The following is a 24,212-nucleotide window of genomic DNA, read 5'->3' on the forward strand; positions in this document are numbered from 1 at the left end:
CTTCAGACCCACTCCTTCCTGGCGACCCCACTCCTCCCAGGGCAGACCGTCCAGATCTAGATCTGGACGGTCTACTTCAGCATGACTATCATCGGGCACGCGAGGGGCCTTTCCAATTGGGAGGTCGACTTCTTTCCTTCAGGGACGTTTGGCTGGCCGCCGTGGAGGACGCCTGGGTCAGGGAGGTCGTATCCTCAGGATACAAGATAGAGTTCGTCTCTCTCCCACGGGATCGTTTCTTCGAATCCCGGCCTCCAAAGGATCCAGCCTTGATCCCGGGGTTCTCTACGGCTATTGCCGCTCTCCTCAGTTCCGGGGTGATTGTGCCCGTTCCCGAATCGGAGCGCTTCACGGGGTTCTACTCGAACCTGTTTGTAGTGCCGAAAAAAGACGGCGCAGTTCGACCCATCTTGGATCTCAAGCTGCTTAACAAGAAAGTCCGCCTTCGCCACTTCCGCATGGAGTCGCTTCGCTCGGTCATCGCCTCGATGGAGGAGCAGGAATTCATGTGCTCAATAGACATCCAAGATGCCTATTTACATGTTCCAATTTTCTCCGGACATCAGAAGTTCCTGCGCTTTGCGATTCGACAGCACCACTACCAGTTTGTCGCACTGCCCTTCGGTCTTGCCACCGCTCCCAGAGTCTTCACGAAGATCATGGCTGCGTTGATGGCTTTGTTGAGAGTCAGAGGCCTCGTTCTTTTCCCGTACCTAGACGATATTCTGATCAAGGCTCCCTCATTCCAACAGGCTCACCAAAGTTTGTCAATCGTCCTGGACACTCTTTCCAATTTCGGGTGGATCGTCAACAGGAAAAAGTCCTGTCTGGTTCCTACCCAACGCCTGGTCTTTCTAGGTCTTCTGTTCGACACTCGTCGGTCAAGGGTCTTTCTCCCACAAGAAAAGATTCTCTCTCTGCAGCAGGAAGTACGATCGCTGCAGACCTCGCGATTCCCATCCCTCCGTACAGCCATGAGGGTCCTGGGAAAGATGGTGGCGGCGATAGAGGCAGTTCCCTTTGCCCAATTTCACACCAGGCCTCTCCAGCAGGCCATTCTATCGAAGTGGAACAGGTCGCCTCGGTCCCTGGATCACCCTGTCCATCTTTCTTACCGGATCAAGCGGTCTCTCAACTGGTGGTTGTCGTCACCTCTCATTCTATCGGGTCGATCCTTCCTTCCCATTCACTGGCAGATAGTAACCACAGATGCCAGTCTCCTCGGTTGGGGTGCTGTGTTCCGCAACCACACTGTTCAGGGTCGATGGTCGGATCGGGAATCAGTGCTGACGATCAACGTTCTGGAGATTCGAGCGATCCATCTTGCTCTGGTCCACTGGGAAAGGCTCCTCAAGGGACTGCCGGTACGGATTCAGATTGACAACGCCACAGCGGTGGCATATGTCAACCGCCAAGGGGGAACACGGAGTGTCTCAGCCCTGGCGGAGGTGTCCAAGATTCTTCGTTGGGCGGAGATTTCCGTTCCGACAATTTCCGCGGTTCACATTCCCGGCGTAGACAACTGGGCCGCCGATTTTCTCAGCCGCGAGGGTCTCGCGGCGGGAGAATGGTCCCTACATCCGGAAGCGTTTCATCTGCTCTGCCTTCGGTGGGGAACCCCGGATGTAGACCTCATGGCGTCTCGCCTCAACAGGAAAGTCCCACAATTCGTGTCCAGGTCTCGGGACCCTCTGGCAGTGGGCGCCGACGCCCTGGCCGTTCCTTGGTCCCAGTTCGAACTTCCCTACCTGTTCCCTCCTCTGCCTCTTCTTCCCAAGCTGTTGAAGATGATCAAGGCAGAAGGACTTCCGGTCATTCTCATCGCCCCGAATTGGCCCAGAAGGTCTTGGTTCGCGGACATTGTCAACCTTCTCGCGGACGCCCCCTGGAAGCTTCCAGACAGAACAGATCTGCTGTCTCAGGGTCCGATTTGCCACCCCAATTCTCGGCCGCCCAATTTAACGGCGTGGCTGTTGAGACCGAGGTTCTGAAACGAGCAGGATTTTCCGACCACGTAATTCAGACCATGATCCGAGCCAGAAAGCCATCATCTTCCAAGATTTACTACCGTACTTGGAAGGCCTATTTCACTTGGTGTGAGACCAATGACGTCGCGCCCATGTCCTTTTCGCTCCCTTCAGTCCTAGCGTTTCTTCAGGCAGGATTGGATGCGGGGCTTGCCCTCAGTTCCCTGAAGGGTCAAGTTTCGGTGCTGTCCATTCTGTTTCAGAAAACGTTGGCTTCCCGTCCTCAGGTTAAGACCTTTCTTCAGGGCGTGGCTCACACGGTCCCGCCGTACCGGGCGCCCGTGGATCCATGGGATCTTAATCTGGTTCTTAAGGTTCTGCAAGGTCCGCCCTTTGAACCCCTCAGGGATATTTCCCTTTCTCTCCTTTCTTGGAAGGTAGCCTTTCTGGTGGCCATCACCTCCGTCCGGCGCGTGTCGGAATTGGCAGCTCTTTCGTGCCGCTCTCTTTCTGGTTCTCCACCAGGATAAGGTAGTTCTGCGGCCTCCGCCCTCGTTCCTTCCGAAGGTGGTGTCCTCGTTTCACCTCAACGAGGATATCGTGCTACCGTCCTTTTGTCCGAATCCAACTCTTCCCCGAGAGCGGTCCTTGAACAAGCTGGACCTGGTTAGGGCGGTAAGAGTCTATCTGTCTAGGACGACTTCCTTGCGAAAGACAGAGTCTCTTTTCATTATCCCTGATGGAGCGCGGAAAGGTCACCCGGCGTCAAAGGCCACCATTGCTCGCTGGATCAGATCGGCTATCCTGGAAGCCTACCGTGTTAAGCGTCGCGGAGCCCCTCCGGGTATCAGGGCCCACTCTACTCGGGCAGTGGGTGCCTCCTGGGCGGTGCGCCACAGAGCTTCCGCACTGCAGCTTTGCAAAGCTGCAACATGGTCATCGGTTCACACGTTTGTGAAATTCTACAGAGTCCACACCTACGCTTCGGCGGACGCCAGCCTAGGTAGACGGATTCTGCAGGCCGCGGTGGTGAGTCCGCTGGCCTGATGGAAGTTTGTTTCCCACCCCAGGGACTGCTTTGGGACGTCCCAAGGTCTCTGTGTCCCCCAATAAGGCGAACGAGAAAACAGGATTTTTGGGTTGCTTACCGTAAAATCTGTTTCTCGGAGCCTTCATTGGGGGACACAGCACCCTCCCATGTTTTACAGCTCCTGTTCTTACTTTGGTTGAATGGTTACAGTTGAGTTGTTTATGTTGTCAACCTATTCTGTTACTTCTCCTACTGCTTTCTCACTAACTGAGGAATTCTCTGCCGGTCGGTGGGGTGTACACTGAGGAGGAGGAGCTAACCTTTTTTTGTGCATAGTGTCAGCCTCCTAGTGGCAGCAGCATACACCCAAGGTCTCTGTGTCCCCCAATGAAGGCTCCGAGAAACAGATTTTACGGTAAGCAACCCAAAAATCCTGTTTTTATGGTGAAAAAATATTTGAAACAGGGCAACCCCAAAAAACAGTAGTGGACTCTATGGGAAATACAATAAAAAAGTATTTTCTCCTTTCTGCTGGATCCAATTTGGCTCAAAATACTGCATCACAGACTGCACCTCAAACTACTGGAAAACTGCGTGTGGATTCCAGCCTCAAAATAATTTTCTTTGACGTCATGTTTTAATTGTGCTGGAAAATAAAGCCACTTAAGCGAGTGATGATGAAATGGGTCATCTATAATTCCACTGAACACATTTCTGACTGGTGCTCAGTTTCCTAGTCCTTTCCAGCAGAGTAGAGTATCTCGGGTATCTTTACATATGTTTTTGTCTTCGGTGGAGGTCTCCTCTTTTTATTCACAGTTCACTTTGCCATCATGTCACCAGTTGATATTATTTTCTCCCAACTACTTTTTAAAATTGAGTATATAAAAGAGGGTATGTATGCGCTACTATTAACTAGTGCTAATGGAAGCCTATCTCTGCTTCTATATGTCCAAGATCTGATATGCTTTCCTGGATTTCTCCTATGGATAGGGAGACGAGCCAGTTTGGCTTATCCTGGATCAACTCAAATTTTTAAAAATGTAAGATATTTAGATATTATAACTTATTTGATCTCTTTTCTCCATCAGGCGTTTAATAACAGATTCAAAAGTGAAATTAAAGTATCAGCATTTAATAACTAATAGCTTTGTAGAGGTAAGTGCTTGATTCACGGAATTCTGTTAGTTTTTTGGTATAGATCAGAGGGCCTTATACTAGGGACTAAAAAAATGGCTGCTGTAGTGAATTGTCTTTTAGTAAGTCAAGTAATTTTCTTTCTATAGCTCCATTTATTGCTATTTGTCAGTGATTTTTTTAAACTAGTGATGAGCGAACGTGCTCGGATAAGGTGTTATCCGAGCATGCTTGTCTGCTAACCAAGTGTCTTCGGTGTTGTCGAAAAATGTTTACGTCCCCGCGCCTGCATGTTTCACGGCTGTCAGAACAGCCGCAAGAATTGAAGGGACTCGCACATATTCATTGAGCACACCGAAGACACTCGGTTAGCAGACAAGCATGCTCGGATAACACCTTATCCGAGCACGTTCACTCATTAGTATTTAAAATGTGTTATATTTAAGAGAGAAAAAAAATATAGAAAGATGGTGAATTAGTCTGTGTGTTCTACGATTGCCATATTGTTCCCTTTAAAAGCAGCCATTCATTGCAGAACAAGCTTTTTCTCGTTTTTCTACACTGTTTTATTTGATGCATTTATCACAGCCTAAAACTATAAAGGTGATCATAGAAATTAGACCTTGTTGCTTAACTGATAAAAGCGGCATTCTTTACTGAACAATCATTCCTCAGAAGCAGACATCCAAAATCAACTTTGGCTAAAAATATCATTGAATCTTTATTTTGCTTGACGCACAAATGTTATGATTGAACGCCACTAGACTTCTCAACATTGGAATTGCAACACCAAAAAGAAAAAGTAATGGAATTATGAAAATCACAGAATCGATAGACATATTAATGATATGCAAATCTTGAAAAAATGAAAGCAAAATTTTCCAAACATCTTGATTTCTTCTGTATCCATCATGACTTGCACACCTTGGCTGCTATTAATGAAGTTAATATTTGTTGCATGGAGAGTGTTCTGCCACGATGAATGTGCTTGAGTGTGCGAATCATCAAGAGCCGCTTTTTGCAGCTGCCTTTGTAATTACCAGCCAATGATTTCCCAGATGTGTTCGATGGGCGACAAGTTTAGAGGCGCTACAGGCCATGTAGAAGCACATGTAGGCCATGCAGGCTGCTTACAGTAGCCACACAGCATGCGGCCTGGCATTGCAGTGTTGAAAAAAGGATCCTAGGACACGTTGGGGAAATGGCCATACCACTGATACCACAACCAAATTAGTGTAACAGAGCTACTAGTGTACCTGTAAGACTAAAGGGGTCAGATTACCTATATTATGCAACCCGACCCCATTATACCAGGATTAGGATCGATGAGTACTTTACTAGGAAACATCATGTTGTGTAGTGATCCATTCTGTATTGCAAGCCAAATGGGATGGTACATACCAAGTCTAAGGTTTCAAATAGTATCTGCACAAACCATCAAAGGCATTTGTTGACATTGGCCTACAAACCAGGTGACCAGTTACAGATGTTGATCTCAAGCCACAGCTATCAAAGGCTATCATACCGTAGAGCAAGAGGGCAGTGGAGACTGGAATAGAGATCTATCCTCTTCAGGGATGAGTCCTGCTTTTGGTTTGTGTGCATAAATAGCCCGTGATTGGTTTGGAGACCACACGGGCAACTTCAAGAGTGAATGTGTCCCAGGAGCCTGTTTTCAACACAATGCCACACTGCACGTAGTTGGTTCTACTGTGAGTAGCTTTGTCGCATTTACCACATCTAGAGCATCATTGGTCAGTAATTACAAAGGGAGATGCCAGCATCAGACCTTGATGATTCACATGCCCATGTGCATTCAGTGTGGCAGAACATTGCTCAGACAACATTTAACAACCTGAATGCTTGCCAAGGCATGTAAGTGTGCGTATTTTAGTGTATGATGTTCATACTTGAGCCAGAATTAATTGAGAAGTTTAGAAAACTTTGTTTCTATTTCTTAATATATCGTTAACATGTCTAGATATTTTGTTATCTAAATAGTTCCATGACATTTTTCCTTTTTGGCAGGGCTGTGGTGTCGGTAAGCCAAACCCCCCACTCCTCAATTTCCCTGACGCACGACTCCAACTCTCCAACTGCTTATGACTTAGGAAAAATGTTACCACTTAGAAACTACTGGAGGACAGATTCAGTGGCAATGGAGGGTAAATAAAGCCCTGGCCAGGCCTCAAATGAAAATTAGAAAAGAGTGCCACTCCTTACACAAATAAAGGAGGTGCAATGATAGGGTCCCAATCCTTACGATACAAAATACGTGGAGTCCCGCACTCTCAAAAAAAGAGAATTTTTTTTTTCACGTTGTGATATAGGCTGACAACCATTGCGATGGATGTCGCACCGCGTTACTGCGACAGGCGCTCCTGGTGTCCAAGCACAGGGGCTGCTATTTTGAAATTTAAATAGTCGAAGTCTTATCATCTTATCTTTATTATGTTTATGAAATTATATGCTTCTAGTGTATATCTGATAAAGGTCATCTAGATGGGATTATTTGACCAAACATCCTTTATAGAAATGGGAGAAAATGTATACATATAATTGAGGTGAGATGCAAAAAGTTAAACAGTGAGAGAATTAAAGAGGTATTCCCACCTCCAAGATCCTATCTCAATATGTAAGTTAAACAATAATAACAACCCGCTCTGGATCAGCTTACCATCTAATGTGTATGGAGGCTTTCCAACTCCCACTTTATAGACCAAACAGTGTTCCTGTGCAGAGAGATGTTGAGCTGATGTGTGACCAGTTTAAGCATAATGTGAAGATACTTTAAGGGAACCTGTCACCAGCAATAGCACTATTAATCTGCAGGTTAACAGCGTTACGATGTTGTCTGGTGCCTGCATGCAGCGGGAGCACCCCTGGCTATGACTAACACTGGCTCTACATTGAGGTTCAGCTGTCAAACAGGGTCGGGGGTGCGGTTACAGAGGACGCTCTGTATACTTAGCGGTGACGGAACCGGCGGAGCCCCTTCCCTATGACTGAATGCTGCATTTGGCTGCGTGCAGGCGCCGGGAAGCATCATAACGCTTTTAACCTGCTGGATAACCCCATATCTGCCCATTAACAGCATTATTCCTGGTAACAGGTTCCCATTAAATGACTTTGAAAGCACTTTTCTAGACATGTACATGTATTTATTCAGTGTTTCAGCAATGCTAAGTAAAGCACATCACTAAATTATTTCATTGCCTAATTATTTTTTTTGTTTTTCCTCTCTGTAGTGTAACAGACTATTGAAGTGGTGTCCTGCTCCAGACTGTCATCATGTTGTTAAAGTTCAGTATCCAGATGCCAAACCTGTGCGTTGCAAATGTGGCCGTCAGTTCTGGTGAGACACTAGTGGGAAAAAAATGACATTTATAGGTCACCCCTTTGTGTACATGGGTCCAGTTACGGTAAAAACATTATTGGAAAGCACAGTGTACTAGCTTGTCTACTTCCAAAGTTCTTATTCACGTGAGACAGTTGAATAAGCACACTTATTGCGCCTCCCAACGAAGAATGGCAGCTTGGGGGACCTAACTGCAATGGTGGGCTCCCATAAGTCTAGTAGCAGGAGCTCTGTCCGCCTTACCAATTATTGACGTTTTAGATCCGACACCCAGCTTTAATGGGTGAGGGGACAACATTGTTTTATCTGTACTAAAGCAGAAAAGCAGACTATATAAACTTGGTATTGCCATTATTATGTCCTTCACATTTATGCCACAGGCTGAATGCTGTTAAACAACCTTTCCCTACACCCATAAAAATAGATTATATGGTATATATGTACCCCAAAATGATGAGACTAAAATTCTACTCATCCAAGAAAAAAACAAGCTCTAGTACAGCTATATTGATGCAAAACAAAAGAAAACCGTTATGACCTTTGAAAAAAAAAAAAAGTGTGCTTTTAAGTATCCAACTATGGCTGCTTATTAATGGCTGCGTAGGAGACCAGCCACCTCAGATACATTAGAGGTGGCCGGTAACCTAGGCAATGAGCAATAAACAATGGAATGTATATATGTGTGTATATACAAAACCTACAAGAGACAAAATAAGCAAAAACCCTGCTGTAACTAAATAAGTATAAAGCAGAAGTGCATCTAATTAACACAGAGTTCTTAGTAATACTGTTTTTGATCAAATCTAGCAAAAAAGCCATCCCACCATCGACAAGGTGACTCTGATCGGGGCAGTCATACACTGTCTAATATTAAAAACCTTACCATGTGTCAGAGTTGATCTCCGTGTGTGTATAAGGGCAGACAAAAAGACTGGGCCCAACCAGTGAACACCAGTCAGATGAAGCCTTTAAATACAATTGCCAGCTCATTAGAGGGAGGCCGCACCCCAGCTTGCACAGAATGCAAAAATACAAAGCTTTACTTACATCATCAATGTTCACTTTGGATCTGACAATCTGAATAAATTCCCTATCAATATGTCTTTTGAGTGTGGGAGGAAACAAAGGCAAACGCCTTGCTGATGTTGTCCTTGATGGGATTCGAACCAATGACCCCAGCTTCAAAGCAACAGTGATAATCACTGAGCCATCTTGCTGCCCATGAATTCATTTGCTTCTGGTTTGGTTTTATCCATTTTGTAAATGGATAATCGGCCAAATATTTCAGTTTTCTGATTTTATTCTTTGATATATAAATAATGTAAAAAGTTTTTATTACAATTTAATTATGAATAGTCATTTTGTTTGTGTGCTTGAATTGTATTTTGGACCAGTATTTGTTACATATTAAGAAAATTGTGATAATAGTAATTGTTCGAATAAGAACTCTTGAGTAACAGATGAAGAAGCGGAGTGACACTGTGCATAGGAGAATACACTGCTCTGCACTGTGTAATACTTGTGTGGGTGCCACGGTTTACATGTCATTCTACTGTGGTGTAATATACTTTTTCTCTTTCGCCACATTGGGGGACACAGGACCGTGGGTGTATGGTGCTGACCCTAAGTGAATGCAAAAATGGTTAGCTCCTCCTCTGCAGTATGCACCACCCACTGGCTCCGGATCGTACCAGTTCAGGCTTAGTGTCCGTAGGAGGCACACAGGGTCTGCTATTCAGACCATACTTTATTATTTTTATTTTTCAGATTTTTTTACTTTTTTTTTTTTTTTCAAACTTTCTTAACCCTTTCTCACGAGGATGACTGGGGCGACAGACCTTTTCAAGGGGCCGATCTCACCCAACCAACAACAGGCGAGCACGGGGAGTGTTGCCTCCCCGTATCTTCTCCTGCGATGTGGGATGCCATGCCTGAGCTATACTAGGGGCGACCGTTGCCTTCAGGGCGCCGATCTCCCCGCACCAGCAACAGACGGAAACATGGAGTGTCACCTCCATGTAACCCCTTCTGTGCCAGGCTACAGCTGGACATAGCCCTGTGAAATCCTAGGGAAGTGAACACAGAGGCCCCCATGGCGTCCGAGATGCTCTCACTGCACCACCACTGATGGAACCAGCAGTGCTGCAGGGAGCTTGGACGGTCCCTCTCCACCTCCCCCACAAAGAGGACGGTGATTTGAGGGTTCCTACACCGTCCCTGTCGCAGCCCTGAACTGCATGCAGAATGACAGCTCTTCACTCCCTCCAGGCTTCCGGAGGTGAGTTTTTGATTGGGGCAGGGATTGGGGCTGCTTCCTGAATGCGTTGCGGGCTCGCTCGTTTTTTCCTGCCGGGCTCCGCTAATTTAGTCCCCGGCTTGTGCCCACAACCGCGTGTCACTGCTGCGGTAGTGCCCACCTGCCTGGCGCTTCTCGCACACTGCGAGAAGCTCCTTCCTGATCTTGGCGGCCATATTCAGACTGAGACAGCCACACAGGGACCCTGTGTTTGCATCTAGGACCGTCGCTGCCCCACTGGGGACAAGGCTTCTTAGGGGCACAGGACCTGGGTAAGTGCTCTGCTACACTGCCCTCAGGCCCGCTCCCTTTTCCACTCAAAGTGCTTTACTGATCTACAGCTGCACACACATAGCCTTCCCTGCTGTATATTGGGAGATAACAGGGGTATAGCATGTCCTTACCTAAATCCTCCTGTTAGGCTGCATTACCAAGGTGACGGAATACTCCGCTCTGTGATGCTTGCAACCCTAAATGCTTTCAGGATCCACCCACCACGTCCGATTCAACGGTGACTAGTCCCCCAGAGTGGGTTTCGTCATTATCACAATCTATGGCTTCTCTAACCAAGGCGATTGAGTCCCTTCATGATCCCTCCAGGAGCAGGACCACTAATCCGCCTGTCTCAGAGAATTCCCCTACATCAAGGGAAACATCGGCCTGCAGGGGCCGTTCTTCATTAAAACACAGACAGGCATCTAGGAAATTGGTTCATAGCTCGGCCCTCTGGCACCTTGGCGTCCGTTAGCTCCTTTTCTTGCTCTGCCTCTTTTCGGGGACTTAGAGCAAACACGACTCCGATCCCGAGTCTGATGGGCCCCTTGACCTAGAGTCGCCATGTTATCAGGCTACCGTGGATGGTCTCATTGAGGCCGTCAACCAGTCGTTGCAGGTTGACAAAGAGCCTACTACTTCCCATGCGGAAAACGCGGTGTCCTTCAAAAAGTCCAGACGTCTTCATAGGGTGTTTGCCAATCACCCTGAGTTACAGGACAAAGTTCGGCGACATAGGGAGCCGCCAGACAAACGTTTTGCAGGTCAGAGATCTCTTGAGACCAGATATCCCTTCTCATCTGACATCCGTGAACAATGGACAGAATCCCCTCCAGTGGATCCTCCGGTATCGCGTTTAACCTCCAAGACTTTTCTGTCTTTGCCAGATGGATCCTCTATTAAGGATCCCTCAGATCGCCTGATTGACAGCCTCCCCCATTCGGTTTTCGAGGCATCAGGCTCGGCACTTTTTTCCCTCCTTTGCAGCGACCTGGGTAACCAAAGCCGTGGCTTCCTGGGCAGATTCCTTGCATATGCCCATACAGAAGAGTGATCTTCCCCCGGAGGTACCGGAGCTGGCCAATCAAATTTCCATGGCCAGCGACTATTTAGTAAACACCTCCCTAGATGTGGCTAATTTCTCTATGCTTGCAGCCTCTAGCGCAGTAGCTATTAGAAGGGCGATATGGCTCAGGGACTGGCGAGCGAATTCTGTATCCAAAAAATCTTTTAACCTCTCTTCCTTACCACAGCGGACTCTTATTCGGAGAAAAGCTGGACCAGCTTAATTCAGACGCTACAGGCCGGGACCAGTAAGTCCTTTCCCCAGCAGAGAGTTAGGTCTGTTTCACACTTCAGTCTTTTGTTTCAGTCACAATCCGTCATTTTGTGAAAAAAAACGGATCCAGCAAATTTGCCTGCTGGATCCGTTTATTTCTCATAGACTTGTATTAGCGACGGATTGCCGACCGTTTCATCCGTCATTTGACAGATCCGTCATAAATTCTTTGTTCGTCTGCCGGAGACAATGGACAAAGTAACGTTTTTGTGTACTTAGAAGTCGGACGGCGAAGGATCCAGCGCCATCCGTCGTCGGCTATAATGGAAGCCTATGGGTGCAGGATCCGTCGCTGTCCGTCAAAAGACGGAATCCGTTGCTGGATTCCGTTTTTTCAAACTGAGCATGCCCGGAAACATTTCTCTCCATTTTATTTAACCCCCACAGCCTTTCTGTCACATAAAAACTATTTCACTCTCTCTCCCTCCAGAATTCTGCTCCTTTAACCCCTTCCTGACATGAGACGTACTATCCCGTCCATGGGACCTGGGCCCCTATGCCCATGGACGGGATAGTACGTCTAGCGCGATCAGCGGCGCCCACGTGGTGAGCGCCGCTGATCGCGGCCGGGTGTCAGCTGATTATCACAGCTGACACCCGGCACAATGTGTCAGGGGCGGTCACGGACCGCCCCCGACACGTTAACCCCTTGCACACCGCGATCAAACGATCGCGGTGTACCGGGGGTTAAAGGGAAGCATCAGCAGGGAGGGGGCTCCCTCCGTGCTTCCCTGAGCCCCCCACGGCAGCGCAATGTGCAGCGCTGCTGCGGGGGACTCCTTTCCTCCAGGCCCCCGAATCCAAGATGGCGACGGGGGCCTTCGGGGGCCTGAGGAAGCTGGCTTCCTCAGTGCCTGCAAAGCGCAGGCATGAGGAAGCCTTCTGCAGTGCCTGTGTCAGATCGCTGATCTGTCACAGTGATCTGTGATGTGACAGATCAGCGATCTGTCACAGGACAGTGATGTCCCACCTGGGACTATTTAATAAAGTAAAAAAAAAATAAAAAAAGTGTTAAAATAATTTTAAAAAAATCGCCAAATAAATTAGAAAAAAAAAAAAAATATTCCAATAAATCCATTTTTTGGAAATAATAAAAAAAACAAACAATAAAAGTACACATATTAGGTATCGCCGCGTCCGTAATGACCCGCCCTATAAAACTGTCCCATTAGTTAACCCCTTTAGCGAACCCCTAAAAAAATAAAAAACGAAGCAAAAAATGATTTATCATACCGCCAAACAAAAAGTGTAATAACGCGCGATCAAAAAGACGCATATAAATATCCATGGTACCGCTGAAAACGTCATCTTGTCCCGCAAAAAACGAGCCGCCACACAGCATCATCAGCGAAAAAATAAAAGTTATAGCTCGCAGAATAAAGCGATGCAAAAATAATTATTTTTTATATAAAATAGTTTTCATTGCATAAAACCGACAAAAACATAAAAAAATGACAAATGAGGTATCGCTGTAACCGTACTGACCCGAAGAATAAAACCGCTTTATCAATTTTACCGCACGCGGAACGGTGTAAACGCACCCCCCTAAAAGAAATTCATGAAACGCTGGTTTTTGTTCATTCTGTGTCCCAAAAATAGGAATAAAAAGCGATCAAAAAATGTCACGTGCCCGAAAATGGTACCAATAAAAACGTCAACTCGTCCCGCAAAAAATAAGACCTCACATGACTCGGTGGGTCAAAATACGGAAAAATTATAGCTCTCAATATGTGGTGATGCAAAAACTATTTTTACAATAAAAAGCGTCTTTTAGCGTGCGACAGCTGCCAAATATAAAAACCGCCATAAATAGTAAATCAAACCCCCCGTCATCACCCCCTTAGTTAGGGAAAAATAATAAAATTTAAAAAAAAGTATTTATCTCCATTTTCCCATTAGGGTTAGGGTTAGGGCTAGGGTTAGGACTCAGATTAGGGTTAGGGGTGTGTTGGGGTTAGGGTTGGAGTTATAATTGGGGGGGTTTCCACTGTTTGGGCACATCAGGGGCTCTCCAAATGCAACATGGCGTCTGATCTCAATTCCAGCCAATTCTGTGTTGAAAAAGTCAAATGGTGCTTTTTCCCTTCCAAGCTCTGCCATGCGCCCAAACAGTGTTTTACCCCACATGTAGGGTATCAACCTACTCAGGGCAAATTGCAAAACAATTTTTGGGGTCCAATTTCTCCTGTTACCCTTAGGAAAATAAAAAATTGGGGGCAAAAATATCATTTTTGTGGAAAAAAATGATTTTTTTATTTTCACGTCCGAGTGTTATAAACTTCTGTGAAGCACTTGGGGGTTCAAAGTGCTCACCACACATCTAGATAAGTTCCGTGGGGGGTCTAGTGTCCAAAATGGGGTCACTTGTGGGGAGTTTCAATAGTTTAGGTACATCAGGGGCTCTCCAAACGCACATGACACCCGCAGACCATTCCATCAAAGTCTGCATTCCAAAACGTCACTGCTTCCCTTCCGAGCCCCGACGTGTGTCCACACAGTAGTTTTCTCCCACTTATGGGGTGTCAGCGTACTCAGGCCAAATTGGACAATAACTTTTGGGGGTCCAATTTCTCCTGTTACCCTTGGGAAAATGAAAAAATTGGGGACTAATTGATCATGTTTCTGGAAAAAATACGATTTTTTTATTTTCATGCCCTGGCATTATAAACTTCTGTGAAGCTCTTGGGGGTTCAAAGTGCTCACCTCACATCTAGATAAGTTCCTTAGTGGGTCTAGTTTTCAAAATGGGGTCATTTGTGGGGGGTTTCCACTGTTTAGGTACATTAGGGGCTCTCCAAAGGCAACATGACACCCGCAGACCATTCCATCAAAGTCTGCATTCCAAAACGTCACTACTTCCCTTCCGAGCCCCGACGTGTGCCCATACAGTAGTTTTCTCCCACATATGGGGTATCAGCATACTCAGGACAAATTGGACAACAACTTTTGGGGTCCAATTTCTCCTGGTACCCTTGGGAAAATAAAAAAATGGTGACTAAAAGATCATGTTTGTGGAAAAAATACGAATTTTTTATTTTCACGCCCGGGCATTATAAACTTCTGTGAAGCACTGGGGGGGTCAAAGTGCTCACCACACATCTAGATAAGTTCCTTAGGGGGTCTAGTTTCCAAAATGGTGTCATTTGTGGGGGGTTTCCACTGTTTTGGTACATCAGGAGTTTTCCAAACGCGACATGGTGTCCGATCTCAATTCCAGCCAAAAACGTCAAATGGCGCTGCTTCCCTTCCGAGCTCTGCCATGCGCCCAAATAGTGGTTTACCCCCACATGTGGGGTATCAGCGTACTCAGGACAAATTGCACAATAACTTTTAGGGTCCTGTTACCCTTGGAAAAATAAGAATTGAGGGTGAAAAGATCATTTTTGTGGAAAAAATATGATTTTTTAATTGTATGGCTTTATGTTATAAACTTCTGTGAAGCCCATGGGGGTTCAAAGTTCTCACCACACATCTAGATAAGTTCCTTAGGGGGTCTAGCTTCCAAAATGGTGTCATTTGTGGGGGGTTTCCACTGTTTTGGTACATCAGGGGTTTTCCAAACGCGACATGGTGTCCGATCTCAATTCCAGCCAAAAACGTCAAATGGCGCTGCTTCCCTTCCGAGCTCTGCCATGCGCCCAAATAGTGGTTTACCCCCACATGTGGGGTATCAGCGTACTCAGGACAAATTGCACAATAACTTTTAGGGTCCTGTTACCCTTGGGAAAATAAAAATTGGGGTGAAAAGATCATTTTTGTGGAAAAAATATGATTTTTTTAATTGTACCACTGTACGTTATAAACTTCTGTAAAGCCCTTGTGGGTTCAAAGTTCTCACCACATATCTAGATAAGTTCCTTGGGGGGTCTAGTTTCCAAAATGGGGTCACTTGTAGGGGGTTTCCACTGTTTAGGTACATCAGGGACTCTCCAAACGTGACATGGCGTCCAATCTGAATTCCAGCCAATTTTGCATTGAAAAAGTCAAACGGCGCTCCTTCCATTCTGAGCTCTGCCATGCACCGAAACAGTGGTTTCCCCACACATATCAGGTATCTGCGTACTCAGGACAAATTGCACAATAACTTTTGCAGTCCAATTTCTCCTGTTACCCTTGGTAAAATAAAAAAAATTGAACCTGAAGTATTTTTTTTATGAAAAAAAGTTAGATGTTCATTTTTTTTTTTTAAATATTCAAAAAAATTCCTGTGACGCACCTAAAGGGTTAATAAACTTCTTGAATGTTGTTTTGAGCACCTTAAGGGGTGCAGTTTTTAGAATGGTGTCACTTTTGGGTATTTTCTATCATATAGACCCCTCAAAGTGGCTTCAAATGTGATGTGGTCCTAAAAATAAAATGGTGTTGTAAAAATGAGAAATCGCTGGTCAACTTTTAACCCTTATAACTTCCTAACAAAAAAAATTTTGGTTCCAAAATTGTGCTGATGTAAAGTAAACATGTGGGAAATGTTAGTTATCAAGTTTTTTGTGTGCCGTATCTCTGTGATTTAAGGGCATAAAAATTCAAAGTTGGAAAATTGTGAAATTTTCGCCAAATTTCCGTTTTTCTCACAAATAAACGCAAGTTATTTGAATGAAATTTTACCACTAACATGAAGTACAATATGTCACGAGAAAACAATGTCAGAATCACCGGGATCCATGGAAGCGTTCCAGAGTTATGACCTCATAAAGGTACAGTGGTCAGAATTGTAAAAATTGGCCCGGTCATGAACGTGCAAACCACCCTTGGGGGTGAAGGGGTTAAAAATACTGCAACTGCTGCTTCGATGGATCCGTAAAAAAAACTGATTCGGTGCATCAGTTTTTTGCAATCTACACAGGATCCGTTTTTTCAACACTTTGACGGATTGTGACTGAAACAAAGACTGAAGTGTAAAACAGGCCTTAGCCGCCCTATCCGCCGACAGCTGCAGATGTGCTTCCTGTCCTTTCGCAGCAATTACAGGTGGTCCTCTATGGCCACCTCCCCCGATTCTGGGCGCCCCGCTCACAAGGATAGGAGTCCACAGGCCTCACTTTAACCCAACTAGCCATGGAAGGCTCGCCCCAAACAGTCCAGATGTAGGGGATCCAGACCCTTTCTCGGCTAGGCTGGTTGTTCAACCTGAACAAATCTTCTCCCGTTCCAGCTCAGCAGATTTCCTTCCTGGGCATGATTCTGGACGCTTGCCGAGGGTTAGTGATTCTAACACGGGACAAGGTCTTAGCACTTCAGCAGGGGGCCCGAGCACTTTGTCAATCGTTTCCTTGTTCCATCTATTTCGGTATGAGGATCCTCGAGAAGATGGTAGCCGCAATGGAAGCAATTCCATTTGCGCAGCTGCATCTTCGTCCTCTTCATCATACACTTTTGGACACATGGGACAAAAGCTCCTTTTCCCTCAATCGACCGTGTTGGCTTGTCGGGGTAGCTATTTAGGGAGGGCTAAATTAACCCTTCACGGTTGATCCAGTGATTTCCAAATTAATTCACAGGGCCTTGCTAGCAACTCAAATGACCACACGGAGACGGGGGTCTCTGTACGGGAGGATCTAGGCAGATCACTAAGCCCCTTTATTTTAGTCACTTCTTTTATAACATTTTGCTTAATTATGCAAAGTTCTCAACTACCAATAACTTAAATTCCCTTTGTAAGCCAATAATATTGCAAGAAAACCGGAATATGTCCCTAGTTGCGTGACGTAGAGAATAGAACAATAGCACATTCTTTTAGGGTCTCATATCTTGTACAAGCTAGAACAGTCTAGTTTCATAACAGCTGCGAACGTTCACCTAATTACAAAATTTATCTTGTAAACAACAAAACGGCGTCGCAGGCACAAAAATGGAGTCTGAAGAACAAGATGTCCTGTACACCTGAATACTGTACTTCACAGTCCCCCCTAGATAAATTTTGTTAACACACATGCAGCATCAGAAGTGCTATCCCAAGCCATAAGCTCGAGGGGTACTGGTCTTCACATGACTGATGCCGTGTTATCAGTCATGGCTGTCGCGGCGCACCCATCCCCCCTGTATACTACAATTTACGAATAACAATTTTTGATAAAGGTGGTGCAGATCTTTTGTAGGTAGCCATGTGCTTGGCTTCAACATCTTCATCAAGTAGCCTTTTGAGATCGGTGCAGAGAAAAGCAGGGGCAACGACTCCTTTGGTATCCTCATTAGCTGTCTTAGTGCAGAATTTCCTAATACATGCAGGAATACACCAAAGAACAAGTTTTAGTATCACATATACAACAAGGATACAGGTAGCAATGTGTAACAAGCTTTGTAAGATCCCAGCTACCCAGCCCCCAATTCCCTTAAACCAATTAGCTGGATTGAGAAAGGAAAAGGTGTCTGACCACCAACTGTTCTTATTACGATCATTGTCTTTATCGTATTGATCTCTGAGTCTTTGAATATCTTCTAACTTTAACTTTTAACTTCCATCAATAATAATATGGAAAATGCGAAAAACCAAAACATTATGTCCCCTTCATTTGCTATTGACTTGTTGGGTGATGAGGAGAACTTGATAGGGACCGTCATACAAGGGTTCTAGTCCATGCTTCTTGACATGCCTTTTCACGACTACCAAATCACCAGGCTTCAGGTTATAATAGGTGTCGGTTTCTGCTGAATCTGGAAAAAAAAAGGAAACTAGAGCATGGGTGTTAGTAAAAAATCTTGCTAAGCTGAATAACATATTGGACAAGCACGGTCAGTTTCTTCTGATAACTGCTGAGGCTGGAAATTTGCAACTGGGGGCCTAGCACCAAACAATATCTCATTTGGGGACAGGCCATATTTTACAATAGGGGTAGTACGGATATGGTATAGTACAATGGGTAGGAGTTCTGGCCATGGAGCCGTAGTCTCCTGCATCATTTTGGTCAATTGCCCCTTCAGTGTGCCATTCAACCTCTCAACTTTCCCTCTGGATTGTGGGTGGTACGGAGTATGGAGGGCTACAGTGGATCCAGGCATTGTCAGAACTTGTTGGTACACATGAGAAGAAAAGGCCGGGCCTTGATCACTTTCAACAACTTCTGGAACCCCATATCTGCATATGACTTCCATCACCAGTTTCTTCGCTGTGGTTTTTGCAGTCATGTTGGTAACAGGGAATGCTTCCGGCCAACTGGAGAACTGGGGCCCAGTAGAATTTTTGCACCAGTGCGAGGGCCTGATTATTTCCTCGATGTGTATGTCCATGTGCCCATGTGGCAATAGCAGGGTACATCTGCTTAGGGAGACACACAAGTCGGTCCTTTTTCCAGAGACCATTATCCATACATGCCCCATCAGTCTTCCATTGCTTCACCTCTTCCTTTGGAGACATTCTCTGCATCGTCATTAAGCGGTCTCCCGGGGTCCGACAGAAAACTTCAGTCTGTTGTAGATCATCAGGTTCTCGTAGGGTCAGTGCTTCTTGTAACTGTTTACGCTGAGAGCATGTGGTCACCATAGTTGGTATGGTTGGTTCAACAGGTAAAAGAGCAGCGGCTTTTGCTTGCATATCCTCAAATGCGTTGCCAACAGTCTGTGGACTGTTCCTAGGACCGTGCGCCTTAACTTTGATAATGTCCACCTGAGTAGGTAATTTGATTGAGTCCATGAGGGTTTTAACAGCTTCAGCATTTTTCACTGGGGTTCCGGCAGTAGTAATAAACCCTCGATTGGCCCATAGAGCCCCAAAATCGTGAGCAACACCAAATGCATACCGTGAGTCCGTGTATATATTAGCCCGTCTGTTCTTGGCCAAAGTACATGCAGTAGACAGAGCCTGGAGTTCTGCTTCTTGTGCTGACTGTCAGGGCGGGAGTGCAGCTGCGTGCACTACAGTGTCCTCTGTGGTAACAGCATATCCCGTGTGGAATCTACCAAACTCATCAGCATATCTTGAACCATCCGTGTATAACACCAGATCGGGATTTGGGAGTGAATTCTCACTGACATTTGGTGGAGTAGCTGGTTCTTCAGTCAGAAGTTGGGAACAATCATATTGGAGGTAATTCTCATTACGGCCATCTTCCCTTATAATTCATTATACCGTCTTTCAAGGCATTGTAAAGGGGTTGCATTATGCGGGATGCATCCGGTATCCACTGACAACAATAAGTGCATAGTCCAAGAAAGCGCTGGAGTTCAGCTTCATCTTTTGGGAAAGGAAGGAAGCTGACAGCTATTTTTCTTTCTTCTGCGAGGTGTCTGGCACCCTGAAGGAGACAGTGACCCAAGAATATCACTTGACCAAGGCAGAACTGAAGTCTCGAGGCCGAAACCTGACAGTTCAGTGCTGCCAGATACTTAAGGAGTCTAACAATGGCCGCAATGGCAAAAGACACCTGTTCATATATTTTTTTGCAAACTGGTTGGGACTGTTTTGGGCCCCTTGTGGCATCTGTGGGAAAGGCATGAAAAATACAGATTTCCTCACTGTTTCCCCATCTACATAGGGATTATATAACGTAAGAACCATCTGACCATCATCTTGGAATTGTATTCTGGAGCGGAACTGTGATTATAAATCTGCCCCCTAGTAAAAAAAATAATATTGCAAGAAAACCGGAATACGTCCCTAGTTACGTGACGTAGAGAATAGAACAATAGCACATTCTTTTAGGGTCTCACATCTCATATCTTGTACAAGCTAGAACAGTCTAGTTTCATAACAGCTGCGAACTTTCACCTAATTACAAAATTTATCTTGTAAACAACAAAAAGGAGTCTGAAGAGCAAGATGTCCTGTGCACCTGAATACTGTACTTCACAGGCTGTCGTTCCCCCCCGGTCAAGCAGGCACTCCAGTGGTGGATGCTCCGGTTCTCCCTCCCTCCAAGGGTAGTCTTTTCTCCCTGCCCATTGACTGGTGGTCACTACCGATGCCAGCCTGTTTTCGTCTTCATACTGCCCAAGGGAGTTGGTCTCCTCACGTCTTCCCATCAATGTCCTGGAAATCCAAGCAATTCGACTGTCCCTGCGGCGGTTCCATTGTCTCCTAGCAGGCCGCCCCATCTGTATCCAGTTGGACAATGCCACGGCTGTGGCTTATATTAATCATCAAGGGGGCACTCGCAGCAAAGTTGCGATGCGCGAGGTGGAACACATCCTTCGCTGGGCCGAACAGAACCACTCAGTTATCTCGGCCGTTCACATTTCAGGAGTGGAAAACTGGGCCGCGGATTTCCTCAGCCGTCAAGGCCTAGCCTCGGGAGAGTGGTCTCTCCATCCGGAGATTTTCCAGCAGATCTGTCTTCGCTGGAGAACTCCAGACGTGGACCTGATGGCGTTCTGGTTCAATGCCAAGGTGCCCGAGTTTGTGGCCCGGTCCCGAGACCAGAGAGCCATCGAGGTGGAGGCCCTGGTCCTTCCGTGGAGTCGCTTCCGTCTTCCCTACCTGTTCCCACCTTTGCCCTTGATTCCGAAGGTCATCAGGAAGATCAGGGCGGAGGGGGTACTTGTGATCCTAGTTGCTCCGGACTGACCACGCCCAGCTTGGTGCGCAGAACTGGTCCAACTGGTCGCAGACGTCCCTTGGCGACTACCAGATCGACCGTACCTGCTTTCTCAGGGTCTGATTTACGACCAGAACTCTGGGGCCCCGTTTTTTTCCTGTGAGGTAGCTTCCACCATGATCAATGCTTGAAAGCAAGTGTCGGTGCGCATCGAACCTGGAAAATCTTTTTCGAATGGTGCAGAAATAGAGGTCGGCCTCCCTTGGTTTTCAACATTCCCATCATTTTGGAATTTCTTCAGTTCTGCCTGGACTCGGGCCTAGCTCCGAGCTCCCTCAAAGGGCTCGGCCTTGTCTGTCCTGTTCCATCGTAAGATCACTTCCAAACCACAGGTGAGAACTTTTTTTTTTTTAGGGAATCTCCCATGTGGTGCCTCCCTATAGAGCGCCCCTAGACACCTGAGACCTTAATCTGGTCCTAGGTGTCCTGCAAGAATCTCCTTTTGAACAGTTGCAGGACATCTCTCTCCCACCTCTCATGGAAGGTCGCCATCCTAGTCGCGATTACTTCGATCAGAAGGGTCTCGGAATTATCTGCTCTTTCCTGCCGAGCTCCTTTTCTGACTTTTCACCAAGACAAGGTGGTCCTCAGGCCATCCCCTCATTTCCTTCCAAAGGTGGTGTCTTCATTCCACCTTAACGATGATATTGTTCTACCCTTGTTTTGTCCAGCACTGGTGCACCGTGTGGATAAAGCTCTTCACTCTTTGGATCTTATGAGGGCTCTCAGAAGGTACGTGTCATGGACGACGTCTTTTCGTCAGACTGACGTGCTGTTCGTGCTCCCGGAGGGGCAACGGAAGGGATTGGCCGCTTCTAAGTCGACAATAGCCAGATGGATTTGGTTGGCTATTCAAGAAGTTTTCCGCGTCAGGGGCAAGCCTATTCCAGCGGGGATCAAGGTACACTCCACTTGGTCGGTAGGTGCTTCGTCTTCCATTCGGCAACAAGCATCTGCAGAGCAGGTTTGCAAGGCGGTGACCTGGTCTAGCCTGCACACTTTCTCAAAGCATTATAATGTCCATACTCTGGCATCAGCAGATGCGGGCCTGGGTAGACGAGTTAAGCCGGCAGCGGTAGAACACCTTTAGGTAGCGGGTGCTGGGAGTTTACTCTGTTATATTTCCCACCCAGGGACTGCTTTGGGACGTTCCATGGTCCTGTGTCCCCCAATGTGGCGAAGGAGAAATAGGGATTTTCGTGTACTCACCGTAAAATCTTTTTCTCCGAGCCACTCATTGGGGTACACAGCACCCACCCTTTTGGCCTGTTGGCTATGATGGTTTTTCTGGTTTGACATGTTGTACCTATTGATGATGTTAATCTCCTACTGCTTGGTCACTGTACTGGTTCAATCCGGAGCCAGTGGGTGGTATATACTGCAGAGGAGGAGCTAACACTTTTTGTATTCACTTAGTGTCAGCCTCCTATTGACAGCAGCATACACACACGGTCCTGTGTCCCCCAATGAGTGGCTCGGAGAAAAGGATTTTACGGTGTGTACACAAAAATGCCTATTTTTTAGATATTTAAATAAACCCTATAGATAATGACAATTGATAATTTTCTATTTTTAATAGTTTCAATTGTGGAGAGAATTGGCATGATCCTGTTAAATGCAAGGTAAGTCCATTTAGTAAATATACCAATTTTCATTGCCTAATTCTTTTTCTGGGGTATTGCGTATAGAAGTATTAATCTATCATAAAGGGAATAGAAGAAACTTATACGCTCGTTTTGAATGTGATTTTTTTTTTTGTTTCCCAGTGGCTAAAAAAATGGATTAAGAAGTGTGATGATGATAGTGAGACCTCAAATTGGATTGCAGCTAACACAAAGGTAAGTGGTATTTTACTGATGTTTACTTTTTAGCGTAACATTCCTCAGACCCTGAATACTATGTTAATTTGCATTGTTTTATACATTTACAATCCACCTTTCTGCTGTTACACCACTAATGTGAAGGTTTTTAGCAATATCCTCAGCTGTCTCAGCCAGGCCAATAGACCATGAATTATGCAAAGTTGTTCATACTCCAGACTGCTCTACTGGGGCATATCAGAGCCTCATTTCGAGGTCAGTGGGGATCCTCGTGGTCAGATCTACACTGATGAGCAAGTTATCACCTGCCCTGTGGATACGTGATAATTTGCAATGTCAGGAATAACCTATTAAAGGAGCACGCCGATTAACATTTTATGGGCTAAATCTGTGTGAATGTTTATGTAGTGTACTATTCTCTTCTAAGTCACGTGACTGAAGTTCAGACAATCTGGATCAAAAAAGGCTCAGTGTGAGCCAGAAGTCAGTTTTAAAATGTAAGCCTATGGTATGTCAGAAAGAGGCTCCATGGGCTTACATTGTAATAGCAACTTCTGGCTCATACATAACCCCATTGTGAGCACTTAAGTCAGAATATTTGTCGTGTGACCCAGAAGAGGACTGGAGTGGCGCTGGAAACTGGATACGATAGATGATCAATGATCATATTAATACTTACACGTCACTACACATACATTCATACAGGTTTAGCCCATAAAAACCTTATTGGGAGTGCATGTTTAAATTAAAACGCTCGGTTTGGTACCCTGTATGAATCTCATCCCACTCCAGTCATTCATTTTAATATTTTTAGTTAGAAATCTAAAATATTTACTATGTCTGTATTTGAACTCATAGAAAATAGAAAATACCACTTTTATTTTTGTTTCATCCTCACTAGGAGTGTCCCAAATGTCATGTTACCATAGAGAAAGATGGAGGCTGTAATCATATGGTGTGTCGGAACCAAAATTGCAAAGCTGAGTTTTGCTGGGTGTGTTTGGGTCCTTGGGAGCCCCATGGATCAGCTTGGTAAGAATAATGCTGTTTGAAGCTTTGATAGAACCATCAAAACTGTGGGTCTAAATTTTTTGTGATCATTTTCTCGATCACTGGCCTGATGAGTTTATTTGAGAGGTAGTTAAAGCGAACCTGTCATCAGGATTTTGCCAAGTAAACTGTTGTTAAATCTTTGTTTTCAGTTCTCAGTTAATGGGATTCTTGTGCTTCGGGGTGGGCAGATCTATTTTTTTTGGCGCTCAGGCCTTATCGTCATCCTTGTCGGCTTAAATTACAGGTCATTCAACCTTGAGTAAACTGCCTCCTATTGTAAATACTGCGCTTGCGCAGTTAATATTGTGGTCTTTAAAAAAAAAAATCACTCCAGCAAAATCACTTGCCGATAGATGCTGCTGCGTATGATCCAATGCTGATGCCATATTGCTGGAGCCAAATGTTTTTTTGC

The 24,212-nt window shown here is 45.6% G+C and overlaps 1 protein-coding gene across 1 annotated transcript in view; it reads left to right on the top strand.

Annotated features, from left to right (window-relative positions):
- The window catches only part of ARIH1 (ariadne RBR E3 ubiquitin protein ligase 1), an 84,381-nt gene that overhangs the window by 38,766 nt on the left and 21,403 nt on the right, over window positions 1-24,212 (top strand). The window contains exons 6-10 of the mRNA XM_073579443.1: window positions 4,089-4,155; window positions 7,383-7,489; window positions 22,507-22,549; window positions 22,694-22,765; window positions 23,649-23,779. Coding sequence (XP_073435544.1) covers window positions 4,089-4,155; window positions 7,383-7,489; window positions 22,507-22,549; window positions 22,694-22,765; window positions 23,649-23,779 — 420 coding nt within the window. The remainder of the gene's footprint in view (window positions 1-4,088; window positions 4,156-7,382; window positions 7,490-22,506; window positions 22,550-22,693; window positions 22,766-23,648; window positions 23,780-24,212) is intronic.

Source organism: Dendrobates tinctorius, unplaced genomic scaffold, assembly GCF_039654945.1.
Source record: "Dendrobates tinctorius isolate UK_male_01 unplaced genomic scaffold, ASM3965494v1 ptg000062l, whole genome shotgun sequence".
Lineage (NCBI taxonomy): Eukaryota > Metazoa > Chordata > Amphibia > Anura > Dendrobatidae > Dendrobates > Dendrobates tinctorius.